Raw genomic sequence first — 21,876 nt, forward strand, 5'->3', positions numbered from 1 at the left:
GCCGACGCCAGCGGACAGCCGATGCGCTTAAGTAGACTCCCGCCCGCCAAGATGCGATATTCATGCGGGCGGAGTCGGCTGGAGTCAGCGGCAGGACAGCGGTGGACCGCTGCATGGAGGCAGTAAGTGTGAAGATGGGGGAAACAGGTTTTCATTTATTTCTTTTAGAGACTTACCTGTATGGGGTCCCCTTAAGGTCGTCAGACGTTTTTTTTTGTACTTTTTATTTTTAGATGTTCGACCCTCCGTGGGCCCAACTCCATCCTCAGCGGCACTTGGGCAGCAAGCGCATTTGCCGCCAAGAATGAGAGCTCCCACCGGCTCCCACCCAGATTGGCGGCGAATATAACTGCTTTGCCGCCTGCCAACCTTCGAGGGACCTTGCTGATGAAAATCCCATCCAAAGAACTGTCAGGGACCTCGGCGGCCATCGGCGGTCCTTTGGGCAGCACTTGGGCGGGCGGAGGCCTTCATCAAATTCGGGCCCTAGATGCTTCTTCTATTACACCTTTGATTAAGGATTGTATTATCTTTCCTACCACTGATGTTAAGCTAATTGGTCCTTAGTTCCCTGGGTCTATTGTTCTATCTCCCTTTACCATCACCTTCTCAAGGGCAATTAGGGATGGGCAATAAATGCTGGCCTTCCCAGTGAAGCTCACGTCCCATGAATGAATAAAAAAGATTGTATTCTATTTTGGTAAACCCATTGGTACATGAAGGATACCAAAGGAAAAAGAATCCTGATTTCATTACAATTACATTTTATAAGTACAGTAATATAATGTTAATTAATCTTGCTATTACAAGCACAAGAGATGTCTAGCACTTTAAAATTTAAAATTTATTTAAAAATACTGAGATAATATTTTTAATTACCTGTCTTATTTGCTGGTTGTGTATTTCTAATCCCGTTATAGTTCAGGAGCTCGTGGGCTGGTATTCCTTCAGCTATCAGCATAGCATCCACAAATGCCTGCAAAATTGAAGATGTTTTATGTGTTATTTTTGTCTAAATATTCCAAAGCATTGTTATTTGATAAATATTAAAACTGGAATGCAAGCAAAATTATAACATTTAAGCATCTTTAATCAATATTTGATCTCCAAATCTTATTGTTGAGAATACATACTTAATAATGCATATATATACTTGTCATTGATTTTTTTTTAGGTGAAGTAAAATGTTCAAATTAGTTCAATGTATAAGCATCTTCCCTTTAAATGTAACAGGTTCTTCTTGCAGAACGTCACTCATTGTAATTATGTTCAATTAAAGTTTCTTACATTTTGAAAAGTCACTGTTTAAAATGTTGCACAGATTTTTGCTCTAGTGGTTGAAACCATAGAAAATTTAAACACTAGAAAATATTTTTGGGACATAGTTTTAAACTGAAAAACCAAGAACAAAGGTAAAGCAGTGAAGTTTGTAAAAAGCTGAATATACAATAGAAAATATAAAAGTATGTACATACCGAGTAAACAGCCAAGTCCTTTTCATATATGATCAATTTCACTTCTTTAAGTGTGGATGTGGGATTTGCATTGCTGAATTTTTGTATTTCCTCAAAAAACACTTGTGCTACAATGTTTTTTGGAAATCTCATATTTCCGGTGCCAATGGCAGGAAAACTGATCGATCTGTATTTGCTTTCTTGCACATGCTTTAGGCATTCTTGGATTATTGTTCGAAGCAACTGTTTAATAAAAAATTATTGCATACTGTTATGTTCTATGTCAAATATACTGTGATTACATAGGATTAGATAGGATATACGGCACAGAAGCAGGTCATTCGGCCCAACCAGTCCATGCCGGCATTTATGCTCCACTCGAGCCTTCACCCATCTTTCCTCATCTAACTCTATCAACATAACCCTCTATTCCCTTCTCCCTCATATGCTCATCTAGCCTCCCTTAAGTGCATCTATTCTATTTGCTTCAACTACTCCCTGTGGTAGCAAGTTCTGTATTCACACCACCCTCTGGTTAAAGAAGTTCCTTCTGAATTCCCTATTTGATTTATTGGTGACTATCTTATATTGATGACTTCTAGTTATGCTCTTCCCCACAAGTGGAGACACTCTCTGTATCCACTCTATCCAAACCTTTCATAATCTTAACGGCTTCTATTAGGTCACCCCTCAGCTTTCTTTTTCAAGCTAAAAGAGACCCAGCCTGTTCATCTTTTCCTGATAGGTATACCCTCACATTTCTGGTTATCATCCTTGTAAATTTTCTTTGCACCCTCTCCAGTGCCTCTATATTCTTTCTATAATATGGCAATCAGAATTGTACGCAGTACTCCAAGTGTGGTCTAACCAAGGCTCGATACAAGTTTAGCATAACTTCACTACTTTTCAATTCTATCCCTCTAGAAATAAACCCTAGTGCTTGGTTGGCTTTTTTTTTGTGGCCTTGTTAACCTATGTCGCTACTTTTAGTGATTTGTGTATTTGTATTCTGAGATCCCTTTGCTCCTCCATCCCACCCAAACTCACACCCTCCAAGCAATAACTGACCTCCCTAGTTTTCTAACCAAATTCCAATACCTCACATTTATCTGTGTTGAAATTAATTTGCCAATTATATGCCCATTCTATAAGTTTATTAATGTCCTCCTGTAATTTGTTGCATTCCTCCTCAGTATTGACTATTTCCCCCCCCCAAAAAAAAATTTGGTGCAAACCGCAAATTTAGAAATTGTGCTTTTGATTCCAAACTCTAAATCATTAATATAAATTGTGAACAACGGTGGTCCCAGCACTGATCCTTGTGGAATACCACGACCCACCTTCTGCCACTGTGAATAGCTATTCTTTACCCCTACACTCTGCTTTCTGCCTCAAAGCCAGCTCGCTATCCATTCTGCTACTTGTCCCCTGACTCCGCATTCTCTGACATTATTCATTCGTCTATTATGTGGTACCTTATCGAAGGGCTTATCGTCCCCTGGACATGTTCTATCTTTTGAAAATCTCGATAAATTACATCTACTACATTACCCTTTATATTCTCTCTGTTACCTCTTCAAAAAATTCAATGAGGTTTGTCAAGCAATACTTTCCCTTTTTGAAATCCATGCTGATGATTCATTATTATATTTTTGGCTTTGAGATGTTCTTCTATTTTCTCCTTCAGTAGGGATTCCATTATTTTTCCTACCACTGACTGGTCTATAGTTTCCTGGACATGTTCTATCTTCCTTCTTTTCAAAGCTTTGATATAGCTTTTCAAAGTATTTTAGATCAAATAATAAGGTGATAAAAAGGTAAACCTAGTTACCTTGGCCTATTTCTTAGATTCTCAGTCAAGACCTGCAAGGTCTGTTTTGATCTCCTTCATACTTCATCAAGATTGTGCCCCATTGATTCTGAAAGCTTCAACAAAGTCACCATTCACTGTACTAATTATACCTCTCAAGTGTTCACAGTTGTTCAAGACAACCCACTTCCAGCAGTATAAAACCTGCTTGTCCTACTTGCATGGACAGTGCTGGTAATTCCTAGTGAGACCTTTTCTCTTTCCTTCTCTTGCTCTTCAGCAACAGAAGACAAAAGAATGCTATAGAGGGAGCAGTATCCACCATCTGCAGCAGTATAGCAAACACCATTAAAATTATAGGCCTCATAGCTGGAGAATGAGAATAAGTAAAAGAAAATATTGCGGAATAGCATCACCACAATTCCCATAGGCTGGTGTGCTATGAAGAAAGAAAGATAAGTGAAAATTTTCCTATGCCACTGATGTATGATTCATGGCGTCTGAGTGTACTGCCATGAAGGAGTGAGGCACTTCATTAACATATTTAAATCAGGCTTCCACAGTGCAATAGGAAACCCGATTTAAAATTTTAGAGATGCTGTGCGGGTTTCTCATTGGTTGGGAAACCCAGCAGTGAAAGGGAGGTGGGAGCTGTTGGCTCTACAAGATAAGTGCCTTTTCCTTGTGTTCTTCAAGGAAACCTTCAGCCTCCGCTCTGCTGATCGTGGCCGACTTCCCTGGCCCCTTCCCCAAGCCCCGAACTTTCTGCCTCTCCATTGCCGGGGGACTGTCCCCAAGGGTCGGTATAGACAGCCATAGGAAACTGAAATCAATTGAATCAAGGGAACAATTAATTTTAAGGAGACTAGCACAAACACAAACATATGCATATACATCTCCTTTGGTTAAAAGGGTTAGAATAGAAAAAGTATGAGAATGATTTGAATGATGGAAAAATCATTCAGTCTATAAGTTAGTTGCAGTTTAAACACTTTTATTAGTTCAAGAAACAATACTTCCATAAATCAAAGCAATGAAGACAGTCATACTGATAGAAAATATAATTCCAGTAAATAAACTTACTCCTTCAGCTTGAGAAGCTTTATCCGCATTCCAGTGACAACAAATTACATTGTACACTTCGTGGCACTGCAACTCACAGTCTAAGGTGCTAACACATAAAACATCTCCAGCCTGAAAAGTCTTTGAGCCTTTGGCTTTGTTCGTGTTTGTTTGTAATTGATCCCCAGCCAGTTTTAGAATTGCACTAGATACAGGTCCTTGTGAAAGATTCATATCAGTAGATACTGTGTTCACGATGACATCAGACTAGAAAAGATATTTAAACAGAAATGAAATTTGAATGGAAAACACTGTTTCAAATTTAGCACTTCAGTCAGATTGATCAAATCTTACCAGTATACATCACATTGCAATTACAGAATACAATAACTGCATTCAACAACTGCTAATCGCTTACATTTTATTACATTTCCTTATAGCTATCATAACAATAAATTCCTTCAAGATTATTTATTGCACATATAATAGGATTGTACAGTCACAAGCTGAATCCAACAGTGCTGTTTTTATCTTATCAGATCCCTATGCATGATTCTCAATTTGTATTTTCCATACTCTGCAATGGAAACAAGGGGAGCCCAGCGACATAAAAATATTGTGGAACAGGAAAACACCATTCAGCCCATCATGCAAGGCAATGTAGAATCTACTCCATCATGGACTTCATTCCATCAAGTTAATCTCATTGGAACATAGAAACATACTGGACCATTATGATTTATTTATCTTTCACAAAGAGCAGGCAGGACAAGCGCAAAATGGACTTGCTGGCCTGAGGCCTGGGGTATTTGAACCCAGGGCTTCATCCACCGCTCAACTGTCCACCTGAAACGGGTGAAAAGTGGCAACTGGCCGGCAGGTGGCAGAGCAAGTTCACATGGCCAAATGCCACAAGCTAGCCCAAAAGAATGTTCACCAGCAAGCAGGTACATCACATGGAAGGGGTTTCAAAAGTGTCTCACGGGACGGAAGTGGGGAGGAGTTGAGGGGAATCTGGGGCAGGGTGGGCAGTGGCTTTCCTTGTGGGTCCAGGAGGAGCACTCCCACAAAGGAAAGTTTTTCCACTTACCTTAGAGTGCTTCTCTGTCCTCCTGACAGCTGCCGACCTCCTTCATCTAGCAGCAAAGTTGCAGCAACTTCCCCACTCAGGCCTGGGTTAATATGCAATTGTGGTGTCACTGATGTAACGAGACCCCGATTTGCATTAATTCACGAGGCTATTGCCTGCTTCTAGCAAGCACGTCAGCCACCGAACATATCCCTTGATTCCCCTAGAGTTCAAGAAGAAATTTGGGTCATTTGCGGCTCCCGTTAGTTAACGGGACGCAAACGACTTTACAACTGGGCGTGCCGCCATTAACGACTCCCACTAAATTCGTCATGAGTTTAGCAGCGGCACCATTGCGTTGCACCCCGATATCCATCATCGCTGTGCACGGAGCCCCAGACCCTGAATTGGGTATCGCTCCCTGAAGCTGCGGCGGATGATGACAGTGACAGATTCAGGGGACGCGACCCGGGCGGCCGGCTGCTAGCGGGGTGAAAGTTAAAGGGGAGGTGGCCGGCTGCTCGTCAAAAAAAGTTAGGTTTTTTTTGCTCATCGTTTCAGTATTGGATGCGGGTTCTGTGCCGTGATCTCTCAGCCCGGGACTGAGTGCTGGGCTGATCGTGCGGCACCCCCGCTCCCCGGTGATCCAGGCCTAGTGCAAAGTCTCGCGCCTCGCGAATGTTACCGCCCCAAATGGGGCCCACCTCAAGTTTTAGCCCCAAAAGTATATTTATCTCAATGTACATAGACTTAAATTACTCATTATTTAGAAACATAGAAACATAGAAAATAGGTGCAGGAGCAGGCCATTCAGCCCTTCTAGCCTGCACCGCCATTCAATGAGTTCATGGCTGAACATGAAACTTCAGTACCCACTTCCTGCTTTCACGCCATACCCCTTGATCCCCCGAGTAGTAAGGACTTCATCTAACTCCCTTTTGAATATATTTAGTGAATTGGCCTCAACTACTTCCTGTGGTAGAGAATTCCACAGGTTCACCACTCTCTGGGTGAAGAAGTTTCTCCTTATCTCGGTCCTAAATGGCTTACCCCTTATCCTTAGACTGTGACCCCTGGTTCTGGACTTCCCCAACATTGGGAACATTCTTCCTGCATCCAACCTGTCCAAACCCGTCAGAATTTTAAACGTTTCTATGAGGTCCCCTCTCACTCTTCTGAACTCCAGTGAATACAAGCCCAGTTGATCCAGTCTTTCTTGATAGGTCAGTCCCACCATCCCGGGAATCAGTCTGGTGAATCTTCGCTGCACTCTCTCAATAGCAAGAAAGTCCTTCCTCAAGTTAGGAGACCAAAACTGTACACAATACTCCAGGTGTGGCCTCACCAAGGCCCTGTACAACTGTAGCAACACCTCCCTGCCCCTGTACTCAAATCCCCTCGCTATGAAGGCCAACATGCCATTTGCTTTCTTAACCGCCTGCTGTACCTGCATGCCAACCTTCAATGACTGATGTACCATGACACCCAGGTCTCGTTGCACCTTCCCTTTTCCTAATCTGTCACCATTCAAATAATAGTCTGTCTCTCTGTTTTTACCACCAAAGTGGATAACCTCACATTTATCCACATTATACTTCATCTGCCACGCATTTGCCCACTCACCTAACCTATCCAAGTCACTCTGTAGCCTCATAGCATCCTCCTCGCAGCTCACACTGCCACCCAACTTAGTGTCATCCGCAAATTTGGAGATACTACATTTAATCCCCTCGTCTAAATCATTAATGTACAATGTAAACAGCTGGGGCCCCAGCACAGAACCCTGCGGTACCCCACTAGTCACTGCCTGCCATTCCGAAAAGTACCCATTTACTCCTACTCTTTGCTTCCTGTCTGACAACCAGTTCTCAATCCACGTCAGCACACTACCCCTAATCCCATGTGCTTTAACTTTGCACATTAATCTCCTGTGTGGGACCTTGTCGAAAGCCTTCTGAAAGTCCAAATATACCACATCAACTGGTACTCCTTTGTCCACTTTATTGGAAACATCCTCAAAAAATTCCAGAAGATTTGTCAAGCATGATCTCCCTTTCACAAATCCATGCTGACTTGGACCTATCATGTCACCATTTTCCAAATGCGCTGCTATGACATCCTTAATAATTGATTCCATCATTTTACCCACTACTGAGGTCAGGCTGACCGGTCTATAATTCCCTGCTTTCTCTCTCCCTCCTTTTTTAAAAACTGGGGTTACATTGGCTACCCTCCACTCGATAGGAACTGATCCAGAGTCAATGGAATGTTGGAAAATGACTGTCAATGCATCCGCTATTTCCAAGGCCACCTCCTTAAGTACTCTGGGATGCAGTCCATCAGGCCCTGGGGATTTATCGGCCTTCAATCCCATCAATTTCCCCAACACAATTTCCCGACTAATAAAGATTTCCCTCAGTTCCTCCTCCTTAATAGACCCTCTGACCACTTTTATATCCGGAAGGTTGTTTGTGTCCTCCTTAGTGAATACTGAACCAAAGTACTTGTTCAATTGGTCTGCCATTTCTTTGTTCCCCGTTATGACTTCCCCTGATTCTGACTGCAGGGGACCTACGTTTGTCTTTACTAACCTTTTTCTCTTTACATACCTATAGAAACTTTTGCAATCCGCCTTAATGTTCCCTGCAAGCTTCTTCTCGTACTCCATTTTCCCTGCCCTAATCAAACCCTTTGTCCTCCTCTGCTGAGTTCTAAATTTCTCCCAGTCCCCAGGTTCGCTGCTATTTCTGGCCAATTTGTATGCCATTTCCTTGGCTTTAATACTATCGCTGATTTCCCTAGATAGCCACGGTTGAGCCACCTTCCCTTTTTTATTTTTACGCCAGACAGGAATGTACAATTGTTGTAATTCATCCATGCGGTCTCTAAATGTCTGCCATTGCCCATCCACAGTCAACCCCTTAAGTATCATTAGCCAATCTATCTTAGCCAATTCATGCCTCATACCTTCAAAGTTACCCTTCTTTAAGTTCTGGACCATGGTCTCTGAATTAACTGTTTCATTCTCCATCCTAATGCAGAATTCCACCATATTATGGTCACTCTTCCCCAAGGGGCCTCGCACAATGAGATTGCTAATTAATCCTCTCTCATTACACAACACCCAGTCTAAGATGGCCTCCCCCCTAGTTGGTTCCTCGACATATTGGTCTAGAAAACCATCCCTTATGCATTCCAGGAAATCCTCCTCCACCGTATTGCTTCCAGTTTGGCTAGCCCAATCTATGTGCATATTAAAGTCACCCATTATAACTGCTGCACCTTTATTGCATGCACTCCTAATTTCCTGTTTGATGCCCTCCCCAACATCACTACTACTGTTTGGAGGTCTGTACACAACTCCCACTAACGATTTTTGCCCTTTAGTGTTCTGCAGCTCTACCCATATAGATTCCACATCATCCAAGCTAATGTCTTTCCTAACTATTGCATTAATCTCCTCTTTAACCAGCAATGCTACCCCACCTCCTTTTCCTTTTATTCTATCCTTCCTGAATGTTGAATACCCCTGGATGTTGAGTTCCCAGCCCTGATCATCCTGGAGCCACGTCTCCGTAATCCCAATCACATCATATTTGTTAACATCTATTTGCACAGTTAATTCATCCACCTTATTGCGGATACTCCTTGCATTAAGACACAAAGCCTTCAGGCTTGCTTTTTTAACACCCTTTGTTCTTCTAGAATTTTGCTGTACAGTGGCCCTTTTTTTCTTTGCCTTGGGTTTCTCTGCCCTCCACTTTTCCTCATCTCCTTTCTGTCTTTTGCTTTTGCCTCATTTTTGTCTCCCTCTGTCTCCCTGTATAGGTTCCCATCCCCCTGCAATATTAGTTTAACTCCTCCCCAACAGCACTAGCAAACACTCCCCCTAGGATATTGGTTCCAGACCTGCCCAGGTGCAGACCGTCCGGTTTGTACTGGTCCCACCTCCCCTAGAACCGGTTCCAATGCCCCAAGAATTTGAATCCCTCCCTGCTGCACCACTGCTCAAGCCATGTATTCATCTGCTCTATCCTGCGATTCCTACTCTGACTAGCACGTGGCACTGGTAGCAATCCCGAGATTACTACTTTTGAGGTCCTACTTTTTAATTTAGCTCCTAGCTCCTTAAATTCTTTTCGTAGGACCTCATCCCTTTTTTTACCTATGTCGTTGGTACCAATGTGCACCACGACAACTGGCTGTTCTCCCTCCCATTTCAGAATGTCCTGCACCCGCTCCGAGACATCCTTGACCCTTGCACCAGGGAGGCAACATACCATCCTGGAGTCTCGGTTGCGTCCGCAGAAACGCCTATCTATTCCCCTCACCATCGAATCCCCTATCACTATCGCGCTCCCACTCTTTTTCCTGCCCTCCTTTGCAGCAGAGCCACCTACGGTGCCATGAACTTGGCTGCTGCTGCCCTCCCCTGATGAGTCATCCTCCCCAACAGTACTCAAAGCAGTGTATCTGTTTTGCAGGGAGATGATCACAGGGGACCCCTGCACTATCTTTCTTGCAATGCTCTTCCTGCTGGTCTTCCATTCCCTATCTGGCTGTGGACCCTTCTCCTGTGGTAAGACCAACTCACTACACGTGATACTCATGTCATTCTCAGCATCGTGGATGCTCCAGAGTGAATCCACCCTCAGCTCCAATTCCGCAACGCGGACCGTCAAGAGCTCAAGGCGGATACACTTCCCACACACGTAGCGCCCAGGGACACCGGAAGTGTCCCCGAGTTCCCACATGGTACAGGAGGAGCATATCACATGGCCGAGCTCTCCTGCCATGTCTTAACCTTAGATACCCTTAAATTGGTAATAACAATGTTGCAGTTCACCTACTTATTTGTTTTACCTTTTGATCTGCAATGCTTCCTTTCACCAGAATCACCTTTAATCCTTCAGGTGTTTCAAACGTGTCATCTGAGTTGCCTGGGTCTACTTGAGGCATGGAAGTGTCAGGTTGCATTTCAGATATTTTAGGCGGTTTACTGGCTTCTTTCTGTAACTCCAGTCCTGTGTTAGCAGATGAGTTTTTATTCCCGTGTCTCCAGGCTAATTTCATCACAGCTGGCATCTTTGAATGTTTACCTTCCGGTTCTATTAGCTCTTTAACAGCTTTCTTCATTGCTTTAATGGAGGCTTCATTAGTACTTACAAGTCTGATGTCAGTTAGTTTTGGATCAGAATTTCCGAATTCCTCACAATATTGCTTGATGGCCTTTACCATAGTCCGTATTGAGGACTTAGACTCTCCTAAACTAAACGCAGGAATTGCAACAGATGTGTAAAACTGAGAATTGATACTACTCAGAGCTCTTAATATCTTCGTCATAAGAGCTTCTTGCACATCTTGTGTATCTGATTTTGTCCACATGACATGAAAGATCATAAGACATGGTAATTTTCCAGGGCTGGTTGGAATCACAGCACCCTCTTTCATCCGTTGTCTATTACCTTTCAGTCTATTAATATTTTCTTGAAGTTCAGGACCTCCAACATCTACAAGTGTTTTTGACAATCCACTGGAACAATCCAGCATCTCATTGGTCAGGTGTAAAATTGCATCAACTTCATGAATCACTAAATTATGTTTAACGACCGATATTTTAAACTTGTTCAGAAACATGGCTGTTGAAACTATTTCTGTTTTTTCTGAAAGAGCAGGATTTGTTTGTTGCCCTTCTTGATCTTCTGTGTAGATTACACATCGGTAAGGGTTTTCCAGTTTCTTCAACAGGTCCCGGTTTTTACCAAAAAACTGAACAGCACCAGGTTGGCATAGTTGTCGGCTTTGTATTTTAATTTGTTTCAACATGTCCATTATTATAGCTTTTGTTTGTGTTGCATTTTTTATACTCACTCTAATCTGTAGTCCCAATGATTGCTCATTCTTCACAAAATCTATATTTACATCTTGGGGGAGTACATCTGAAAAATTCACAAACCTCTGGACATACTCAAAGACACCCATTGGTTGAACTTCAATAAAAAGTTCCTTTAAGCAGTTTTCGTTCATGTAATTTTCAATCCATCTTTTTGCTTCTTCAGTAACTATCCTGTAGCCAACAAGGATGACACAGTCAGATTGGCCTGAATTCGCTTCTGATTCCAGGTAGTGCTGCAGTAAGTACTTCTCTTTTACATCTTTTAATTCCTGATGATTTCTTTTCACAGATGTTGTGGTTTCCTCTATGAGCAGATTGAAATCATTCGTACTGTCCAAGTGAAAGTTTTCTGGAATTGGTACTACTACTTCTGCAAAGGTCATCTTTAGTTTTTCTTCAGCTTTTAATCGGCTGTTTTCTGATGCTGCATACAAAACTCCTTTATCTTCGGCTTCATTATATGAATATGCTGCATTAATTCCTGAATCCAAAAACATTTCTGTAAGGCAACCTTCCTTGTCTAACTGTGTCAAAAATATTCTTAAATGTTTTGATAAGTGGATGATTTTACTTGTTATTTGGTTTCCTTTATTAAACAGTTTTATTTGAACTTTTAAAACATCATTTTCCATCCCTGTAATTTGCACTACATTTTGTGACATGTCAAATTGCAACTGAACATTAGGAAACTCTTTGTCTAGATCCTGGTTCTTCAAAATCAGTACATAGTATTTGTTTTGGTACCCACATTGTTCCGTCACAAAACAGCTTGCAAGTTTGGTTTTATCTTCACTCCTTTGGGTTAGTGATTCAGAGTCTTCTTTGTCCTCTTTTGATGGTTCAGCATCTTTTCTGTCTTGCTCAGATGTAAATTCCGTTAATTGCTCACCTTCATAATAGCGGTGTATTTTCAAAGTATGACTTTTTATGTTGTGTGTTACTGATAGAACACGCTCAACAGCTGAATTTTAAAAAAAATCAAAAGTTATTTCATATATAAAAAAATAAACTGAATACAGAAGTACCAAAATAATAAATAATTGACAATTAGAACCATGGAAGTTTTCAGCACAGGAAGCTGTTTTGGTCCGCCGTGTCTGTGCTGCCTTTATGCTAATGCAATTCAAAACTAATCACACTATCCATTCTTTACCCCCATAGTCTTGCATCTTCCTTTGTTTCAGATATTTAGACAATTTTCAGTTAATGGCAATGGTCACTGTCTCAACCAATCCCTGGGTCAAAGCATTCCATGTTCCAACAATCCTCTGTATAAAGAAATTCTCTTAACCACTCTTCTCTTAATGATCATTTTAAATTGATGACTGTTTATCACATTCCCCAATCAAAGGAAAACGTATTTTCTTCTTCTATCTATCAAAACTCTTCATAATCTTACCTCTATTAAAACTCCTAATAACCTTCTCTGCTCCAGTGGAAATAGTCCCAGCATTTCAGGTCTTAAATATAGTTTACCTGGCATCATTCTGGTTATTCAATACAGAACACGTTATCTGGCTTTAATGTCCTTTTTATAATGGGGTACCCAGAAATGCCCACATAAGTCTAACCATGGCCTAACCAATGTTTCTTTTTTAAAAAATGCATTATTTCTTTACTGTTATACTAATTGCCCCTACTTATAAAATCTAAAATTCCATTGGCTTTTTTATTGTTTGACCTTTTAGGGAACGAAACATTTGAGCCTTTAAGGTCCCGACTTTAAGTTTGCGATGCGATGGGAGCTGGGGGGGGGGGGGGCGGTGCGGGGGGACGCGGTGGGGAGGGAGATCCGATTGCGCACGGGAAACTCAGAAGTGCAGTGCATCTGTCAGTGGCTTTGTAATTCATCTACCTCATTATCATTTTACTTCCAGGTTTCCCGTAATCAGCGACAGCGTGCATGATGTGGACTCTCATGATATGATCTCAACTCCAGTATTTAAAGGGACAATCCAAACGTGCATGTTGAAGGAATGGGAGTTGGCTGTCAGAGAACAGGAAGTGTCAGAATGAAGTCCAGATAGGCAAAGGTTGCGTTCAGCTTCACTGACGCCTCCTTGGATATGCCACTGGGGGCTGTGAGAAATAGGAGAGAAATACTCTTCCTCAGCAACAGGAGGAAGAAGCCTACAGCTGAGACAAAGAAGGCATGTTTGGAGATTGCGGAGGTCAGTAGCAGAAGCGTGGTGCCAAGCTCATATAGTCAGTGTAGAAAGTGGTTTAATGACCTAAGCAGGTCAGGAAAAGTGAGTACAGTAGCACATTCAGCCTACTCCAGCACCTCACTCCTCACACCCACTTGCACCCATCCTTCACTTTCCATGCACTTCCTCACATCCGCATCTACCCATCCACCTGTCCCACCCACCCTTATCATTGTGCAATGCCATGTCTCTCCCTCATAGTCACCTTCACCAAATGCATTCCATCCATCAGATGAGCACATTCCATTACATTCACTCCTCGGTCTGTTTTTTCCCTCCTTACAGGAGAACAGAGCAAAAAACACCAGGGAGGGGGAGAGAACCGGAGGGGGGTCCTCCATAGATCACGCAGCTGATAACGGCAGAGGAGAAGGCATTGGAGATCAATGGAGTTTTGGAGTCCCTGGCTATCAGAGATGGGTGACAGGGTGCTCCTGGTTTCCTGGTGACACAATTAAATAAAAGCTACCCACATGTCACACTGCACTCAGTCATGTGTACAGCGAGAGAAATATGATCACCTTCATCATGATAACTTGCAATAATCTTACCCTGCCAGGACTAATTCATGTCTTTTGTGTCCCACTTCCTCTCGGGGGCAATAGCAGGGTGGTAAGCACGCAAATGTTGCAGCGCTACGTGGCCCCTCCGCATAGCGTTGACACAAGTACAGAGCCCTCCCCTTCTGTTAAAGGGGAGGGCACGCTGCAAGCTCTGCAGTGGAACAATGGGCCTCCACTATGCTACTGGGAATGCGGGGAGCCATGACCGCAGCCAGGCACAGAAGCGGAGTGCCGGGCTGCACCATCGTGGCGCGAACCCTGTGAAATACAGCATGAAAGGCCAATTGAATCACACATCTGGTGGCAATATGGCATTCATTGTAGCACTGTTAGGCTTCAGTGTTGGGTATCCCTTGTCACCAGGTAGCCACCCCTTAAGTCTGCTTCCAGATCCGAAGAGATCAGGGAGTTTGGACTGCTGCAGGATAAAACCATTATGGCAGCTTTTCGGCAATCTTGTGCACACCTGCACATCTTTTTGTGGTTGCAAACCAGCCTCATATTGATAGAGTGGAAGCCCTTGTGATTGCTGAATACTCCTGGTTGTTCAGGGAGTGCCCGGATTGCCACGTGTGTGTAGTCGATGGCGCCCTGCGTCTGTGGGAAGCCAGTCAGAGACTCAAAGTTGAGCACCCACTCTCTGGGCCCAAGTTTGCCCAAGAATTGCTCCGTTTTTTTTGGAGCAACTAGATTTTTTTGGAGAATCTTAAAAATTACAATTCTGCCCATTTAATTTGCTCCAGTGTAAGTGAGTTAGTTAGGTTTTTTTTAAAGTTTAGTTTTTTTTTTCAAAAGGGGGCGTTACCAGCCACTTACACCTGTTTTGGCCATTTAAGCAAGTTTAGACATCTAAAAGTTACTTCAAACTAACTTAGGCCAGCATATGTGGCCACTTGTGGTCGCACAGAAAAACCTTGCAGTGAGCTAAGAAATCAGCGCAGGTAAGTACATTTAAAGCACCAAGCACTAAACAAAGCACAAAAGTAAGCATTCAATAACAAATAAAAAATACAAGGAAGCTGAGAGGACCTGCACCTAGCACCAAGACTTACAAAGCACTAAACAACTAGATTAAAAATGGATTGGTAAACTAGTAAATACATTATAGCAAGTCCTGTAAAAAAGAGTTTCAGCCAAACTATTTTGCAGGATTCCTTTTGAAAGCAGATGAAGAGTAAACTTGAATGTAAATCAAACAAGAATTTAGGACCACATAATCAATCAATAAATAATAAATAAACAAATAAAAAATAGAAGTCCTATCTTCAGCAAAGCTTTACTGCAGAAAAACACTAGCAGCTGGCCGCCGATGAGGGAGCCCATTTGGCCAGGGTTGGGGCGGTAAGACGCACACAGGGAGGCTAGGCTCAATGCGACATCGGTAAAGTGGGAGGGAGCTGAATGCAGTATTGGCAAAGGGGTGGGGGGGGGAAGCCGAACGTAGCATTGGTAAGGGGGGGGGGGGGGGGCGGGGAGGCTGAACGTGGCAGGGAAAGCGGATGAGGGAGCCCATTCGGCCAGGGCTAGGGGCGGCGTGCTTCGGGCCCCTCCCACACAGCCTGCAGAAATTGTAGGGACGACGAGCTACTGTACATGCATGCACACTCTAGCACGCATATGCAAAGGTCCCGGCACTGTTTTCAGCGCCAGGACCTGGCACCACGCCAAGGCCTGCAACGTTCCAAGGAGTGGGGAGAATACCGAGGTAAGTTTTCACCGCTGTTTTTAGTGTAGAAAGTCGCCGCACCTCATGGAGGTGCGTCGTTTTAATCGGGGGGGGCAAACTTGGGCCCATTCTGACTGGCACCATCGCAAACAAAGTTAACATATTTGCCGGGCTTAACAAACAACCATCAGTCATGCATTTGTGTGTGATCCTGGATACATCTGTGCCCGAGCCCTGGAAGGATCCTGTAGGCAAAAAAACAAAGGGCAGTGGTGACTTTGATAGCCACTGGTAACACATGGCCACCAGGTCAAGCAGGCAGCAGGTTCTCTTCTAGGAGGCTGCAAATGTCTGCCACCACCAAACGTGACATCTGAGTCTCCTGACAAACTGGAGCCTCTGCCTGTAGACCCTGTTTTCATGGGTAATGCCTCTTGTGAGCTGCACTTCTCTGCTGGTCGCCTCTCTAGTGCGCAACTACAGGTCTGTGACCAGGAGGCTGCGGATGCTGTTGCTGGTCATCTTGGTCCTCATCTGAGGTCTAATCTAAAGCAGCATAAGCAACACCCATCCTGATGTGATAGGGCAAACCTCCGAAGTAAAGAAAGTAACTTATCAGTAAAAGTACTGTGAAGAAACCCTTTCCCACGAGCAGGTAAGAAAGCAGCTGTATGTACTGGGTACTTATTGGCATATTTCCCCAAGATTGATTCAGCTCCCTCACTTGCCGCTGTGTACTCAGCTTGCTTTCACTGGCGAGTTTTAGAAAGCCTGGGCAATCTGTGAACCTGACATTAAAGTTAAAAATGTATTGAAATATTGCTCTAATTGAGCTATAACATATCTGTCATGTATTTAACTGTCATTGTAACCCATGTATAAGCTGACCTAAGTTGTACACTGTGAGAACATTGACCACTAGTTGGTGAACTTGTGGGAGACACTCCTAAGCTGGTCTTTCAGGTATAAAAGGGGAAGCTCCACCCACCTTCATCACTTCAGTGCTGGCTAATAAGGGTTACTGGTTACAGAGTGACCTCCTCTCAAGTATGGGCCTCGTACTGTATAGTAAGGACATATCATTGGCGACGAGAAACTGGGATTTAAACCACGCGAACATGGCCACTAACAGCACAGACGAGAGGTACTGTGTTGGTGATGATTGGGACGACTTTATTGAGAGACTACAGCAAAGCTTCGTCACTAAGGAATGGCTGGGACAGGATTCGGCCGACAAACGCAGGGCTCATCTCCTGACTGTTTGTGGATCCAGGACGTACTCCCTAATGAAGCGCCAGAGAAGCTGGCGGACAAGACTTTTGAAGAGGTCAGTAAGTTGATTGGGGAACACCTTAAACTGGTGAGAAGCATGCACATGGTGAGACACCGGTTTTATACGCACCGGCGGCGAGAAGGGCAAAACGTTCCAGACTTCGTGGCAGACCTCCGGCGACTGGCGAGCCTATGTACGTTCCCAGATGCATGCAGAGCGGAGATGCTGCGAGACTTTTTTATTGAGGGAATCGGGCACGCTGGGGTTTTCAGGAAACTGATTGAGACCAAAGACTTGACCCTGGAATCAGCGGCTTTGATGGCCCAGACATTTATCTCAGGGGAGGAAGAGACCAGAATGATGTTTGACAAAAATCTTGGTTTAAATGCAGCAAATGGACAGGAAGTCAACATTGTTAACGCGGCACACAGTTCTCCAGGCAGACAGTGGCAATCGGACATGCCAGAGCATGTAGTCGAACTCAAAGGGGGAACTCAACAGAGACAATGGCTAGCTGAGCGGCGATTCACGCCATCGCAAGGAACAATGCGGCCAGTAATGGGGCCATCAACACCTGTTAATGGTGTGCTTAAGAACAGTTACACAGAGTCAGAGACGATCGACTGGTAATGGACCTTTTGTTTCAAACAACGGCTCGTGTTGGAGGTGTGGAGGCAAACACACATCCAGAGCTTGTAGGTATCAGCAATATACCTGCAGAAACTGCAACGTCAGCGGTCACTTGGCGCGTATGTGCAGGAAGCCTGTGGCCAGGTTGATGTACGAGGAGGACGGGGACGATGTAAGCCCTACGAGGCCAAATGGACACTAGGGGAAATCGCTGGAAGCTGAAGTTCAGCGAGTTCATGTGGAGCACATATACAGTTCACACACCAGGACGCCACCGATAATGATGAAAGTGCTCATCAATGGCATCCCAGTATCAATGGAGCTAGACACAGGGGCCAGTCGGTTTCTGATGAGTATCAAACAGTTCGACAAGTTGTGGGCGTCCAAGGCCAGGAGGCCAAAATTATTGCCAATTGACGCACAGCTACGGACATACACAAAGGAGATCATTCTGCTGCTCGGCAGCACCACGGTAGTCGTGACCCACAAAGACTCAGAGAACAGGTTGCCACTCTGGATTGTCCCGGGGGATGGTTCCGCACTGCTGGGGAGGAGTTGGCTGGCTGTCATGAACTGGAAATGGGGCGATGTCAATGCAATTTCTTGTGTGGAGCGAATATCATGCTCACAGAACAAATTTGACTCACTATTTCAGCCCGGCATTGGCACTTCCATGGGGACCAAGGTAGTGATTCACATAAACCCGGACGCCAGGCCAGTACACCACAAGGCCAGAGCGCTGCCGTACGTGATGTGGGAAAAGATAGAAGGCGAATTGGACCGCCTGCTGAGGGAAACCATCATCTCACCAGCCGAATTCAGTGACTGGGCGAGCCCGATTGTGCCGGTGCTCAAGGCGGATGGGTCGGTCAGGATATGTGGTGGTTATAAGGCCACCATCAATCATGTGTCACTCCAAGACCAGTAGCCGCTACCGAGAGCGGAGGACCTCTTTGCAACGCTATCCGGTGACAAACCTTTTTCAAAATTGGACCTAACCTCAGCTTACATGACCCAGGAGCTGGTAAGCGAGTCGAGGAAGCTGACCACCATCATGATGCACAAGGGGTTAGAAACATAGAAACATTGAAAATAGGTGCAGGAATAGGCCATTCGGCCGTTTGAGCCTGCACCGCCATTCAATGAGTTCATGGCTGAACATGCAACTTCAGTACCCCATTCCTCCTATAGAGTACAACAGATGTCCGTTTGGGATTCGCTCGGCCACCGCGATCTTTCAACAGAATATGGAAAGCCTCCTCAAGTCGATTCCAAGGACAGTGGTTTTCCAAGATGACATCCTCATCACAGGTTGTGATACTGAAGAACACCTCCGCAACCTGGAGGAGGTGCCATGCAGACTGGACCGGGTAGGTCTGCGACTGAAAAAGGCGAAGAGCGTCTTTCTAGCTCCAGAGGTAGAATTCCTGGGGATGAGGATAGCAGCAGACGGGATCAGACCTACCGCATCCAAAACAGAAGCGATCCAGAGAGCACCCAGACCCTGTTACACGATGGAGCTGCGTTCGTTCCTGGGGCTCCTGAACTATTTTGGTAACTTTCTTCGCAAATTGAGCACGCTGTTACAGTCGCTACACATGCTCCTACACAAAAGTCGTGAATGGGTCTGGGGGTACAGCCAGGAAAAGGGCTTTGGATAGAGCTCGAAATTTGTTATGTTCCAACAATCTGTTAACGCTATATGACCCATGTAAGAAACTTGTTTTAACATGCGACGCGTCGTCCTATGGGGTCGGGTGTGTGTTGCAGCATGCTAATGCCAAGGGTCAGTTACAGCCGGTAGCTTATGCCTCCAGAAGTCTGTCCCAGGCAGAAAGGGGCTATGGGATGGTAGAAAAGGAAGCGCTTGCATGTGTATACGCTGTAAAAAAAAATGCACCAGTACCTGTTTGGCAGGAAATTTGAGCTGGAGACAGATCACAAACCCCTAACGTCCCTTTTGGCCGACAACAAGGCCATAAATGCTAATGCATCGCCCCGCATACAGAGGTGGGCACTCACGTTAGCCGCCTATGACTATACAATCCGGCACAGACCGGGCACTGAAAACTGCGCCGATGCACTCAGCAAGCTCCCCCTAACCACCACCAAGGGGGCAACCGAGCATGCTGCTGAGATGGTCATGGCTGTTGAAGCTTTCGAAAGCAAAGGCTCACCCGTGACAGCCCATCAGATTAAAGTAGGGACCCGCTATTGTCCTTAGTCAAGAAATGTGTCCTGAATGGAGACTGGGTAGCCACGTATGGGGCATGCCCTGAGGAATTCAAACCATTTCACAGGCGCAAGGGTAAACTCTCGATTCAGGCCGATTGCCTACTATGGGGAAACCAAGCAGTCATGCCCAAGATGGGCAGAGAGATGTTCATCAGAAAACTCCACAATGAGCACCCGGGCATTGTCATCATGAAGGCAATTGCCAGGTCACACGTTTGGTGGCCATTGATAGATGCAGACCTGGAACTTTGTGTTCGCAGGTGCAACACGTGCGCCCAGCTGGGCAATGCGCCCAGGGAAGCCCCCCTCAGCCCCTGGTCCTGGCCCACCAAGCCATGGTCACGCATCCATGTGGACTATGCAGGTCCTTTCGTGGGAAAAATGTTTTTGGTTTTAGTAGACGCCGACTCCAAATGGATTGAGTGTGCCATTTTAAATTCAAGCACATCCTCTGCCACGGTAGAAAGTCTACGGGCAATGGTCGCCGCCCATGGTCTACCAGACGTCTTGGTCAGCGACATTGGCCCGTGCTTTACAAGCATTGAATTCCAGGACTTCATGGCAGGAAATGGTATCACCCATGTCAGAACGGCACCGTTCAAGCCGGCCTCAAACAGCCAGGCGGAATGAGCAGTGCAGATAATCAAACAGGGGATGCTCAGAATCTAAGGGGGTTCCCTACAAAGCCGCTTATCATGCCTCCTGTTGGCCAATAGATCCCGACCACACTCGCTCACAGGAGTCCCACCCGCAGAGCTGCGAATGAAAAGGACGCTCAAAACCAGGTTAGCCCTTATACACCCCACCATGAAAGAAATTGTTGAGAGCAGGCACCAGTCACAATGTGACTACCATGACGGGAATGCGAGGGCGTGATGTATTGATGTCAATGACCCTGTCTTTGTTCTCAACTACGCTGCAGGGCCTAAATGGCTTGCAGGCACTGTGATTGCCAAAGAGGGGAATAGGATTCTGGTAGTTAAACTTACCAATGGACAAATCTGCCGCAAACACGTGGATCAAACAAAAAGGAGGTTCAGCAACCCCATAGAAGAAGCAGAGGAAGAACACGATGTAGAGTTCACTCCTCCACAGGTGACTGAACACCGGAACCAAGTGGAGGAGAGCCCGGTCACTGTGGGCAGTCCGGACAGGCCTGAGGCACCACAAACAGCAGACACTCAGGCCAGCGCCCAACAACTGGAGCCCCAACTCAGGCGCTCTACAAGGGAGCGTAAACCACCAGAGAGACTTAACCTGTGATCCCAATAAGACTTTGGGGGCGGGGGAGGTGATGTCATGTATTTAACTGTCATTGTAACCTATGTATAAGCTGTACACTGTGAGAACATTGACCACTATGTGGTGAACTTGTGGGAGACACTCCTAAACTGGTCTTTCAGGTATAAAAGGGGAAGCTCCACCCACCTTCATCACTTCAGTGCTGGCTAATAAAGGTTACTGGTCACAGAGTGACCTCCTCTCAAGTATGGGCCTCGTGTGCATTTGTACTGTATAGTAAGGACATATCAATATCGTAGTTGACGACTTGCCTCTCCAGAGGGAGTTGTGCGCACTGTGGAAATGTACCTTTAAAGTTGACATGTACCCTTTTGCAATAAAACATAATGGAGTCCCAATCCTCCCAGAAGCTTCTGCGGCAAGCAGTCTGTTTCTGTATAAACATGCTAACCTTGGCTGAAACTGCTGATTAATTAAGAAAAGCAGGTGTCGTCTGTATGAGCGAGGGAACCTTGAATATACCCACCCAGCCGGAGGGTTAACCACCAGATAACAGAAAGAATGTCCTGTTGGAAGTGTACTCCCCTGTACTACTGATAAACTGTTGCGATGCTAAACCTTAGAAGGACTAGATAAAGGTTGTACAGATATGTAAAGACTAAAACAAGGATGTGGTGCTAATTAAATGATTGGAGAACTCTTTATCTGTATTTGCTGACCGCAAGGGCAGAACCGATACACGTGATGGAACCATAACTTGTTTGTTCTA

General features: G+C 44.9%; 1 protein-coding gene across 2 annotated transcripts in view; it reads right to left on the reverse strand.

The window, feature by feature from the left end:
• The window catches only part of LOC139264694 (protein mono-ADP-ribosyltransferase PARP14-like), a 133,087-nt gene that overhangs the window by 83,738 nt on the left and 27,473 nt on the right, over nucleotides 1-21,876 (reverse strand). For both annotated transcript variants that reach the window (XM_070881616.1, XM_070881615.1), the window contains exons 6-9: nucleotides 10,259-12,252; nucleotides 4,348-4,593; nucleotides 1,476-1,697; nucleotides 880-976 (exon numbers count right to left, since the gene is read on the reverse strand). In XM_070881616.1, the coding sequence (XP_070737717.1) occupies nucleotides 880-976; nucleotides 1,476-1,697; nucleotides 4,348-4,593; nucleotides 10,259-12,252 (2,559 nt within the window). The remainder of the gene's footprint in view (nucleotides 1-879; nucleotides 977-1,475; nucleotides 1,698-4,347; nucleotides 4,594-10,258; nucleotides 12,253-21,876) is intronic.

This window comes from Pristiophorus japonicus, chromosome 5 (genome assembly GCF_044704955.1).
Source record: "Pristiophorus japonicus isolate sPriJap1 chromosome 5, sPriJap1.hap1, whole genome shotgun sequence".
In the NCBI taxonomy this organism is placed as follows: domain Eukaryota; kingdom Metazoa; phylum Chordata; class Chondrichthyes; family Pristiophoridae; genus Pristiophorus; species Pristiophorus japonicus.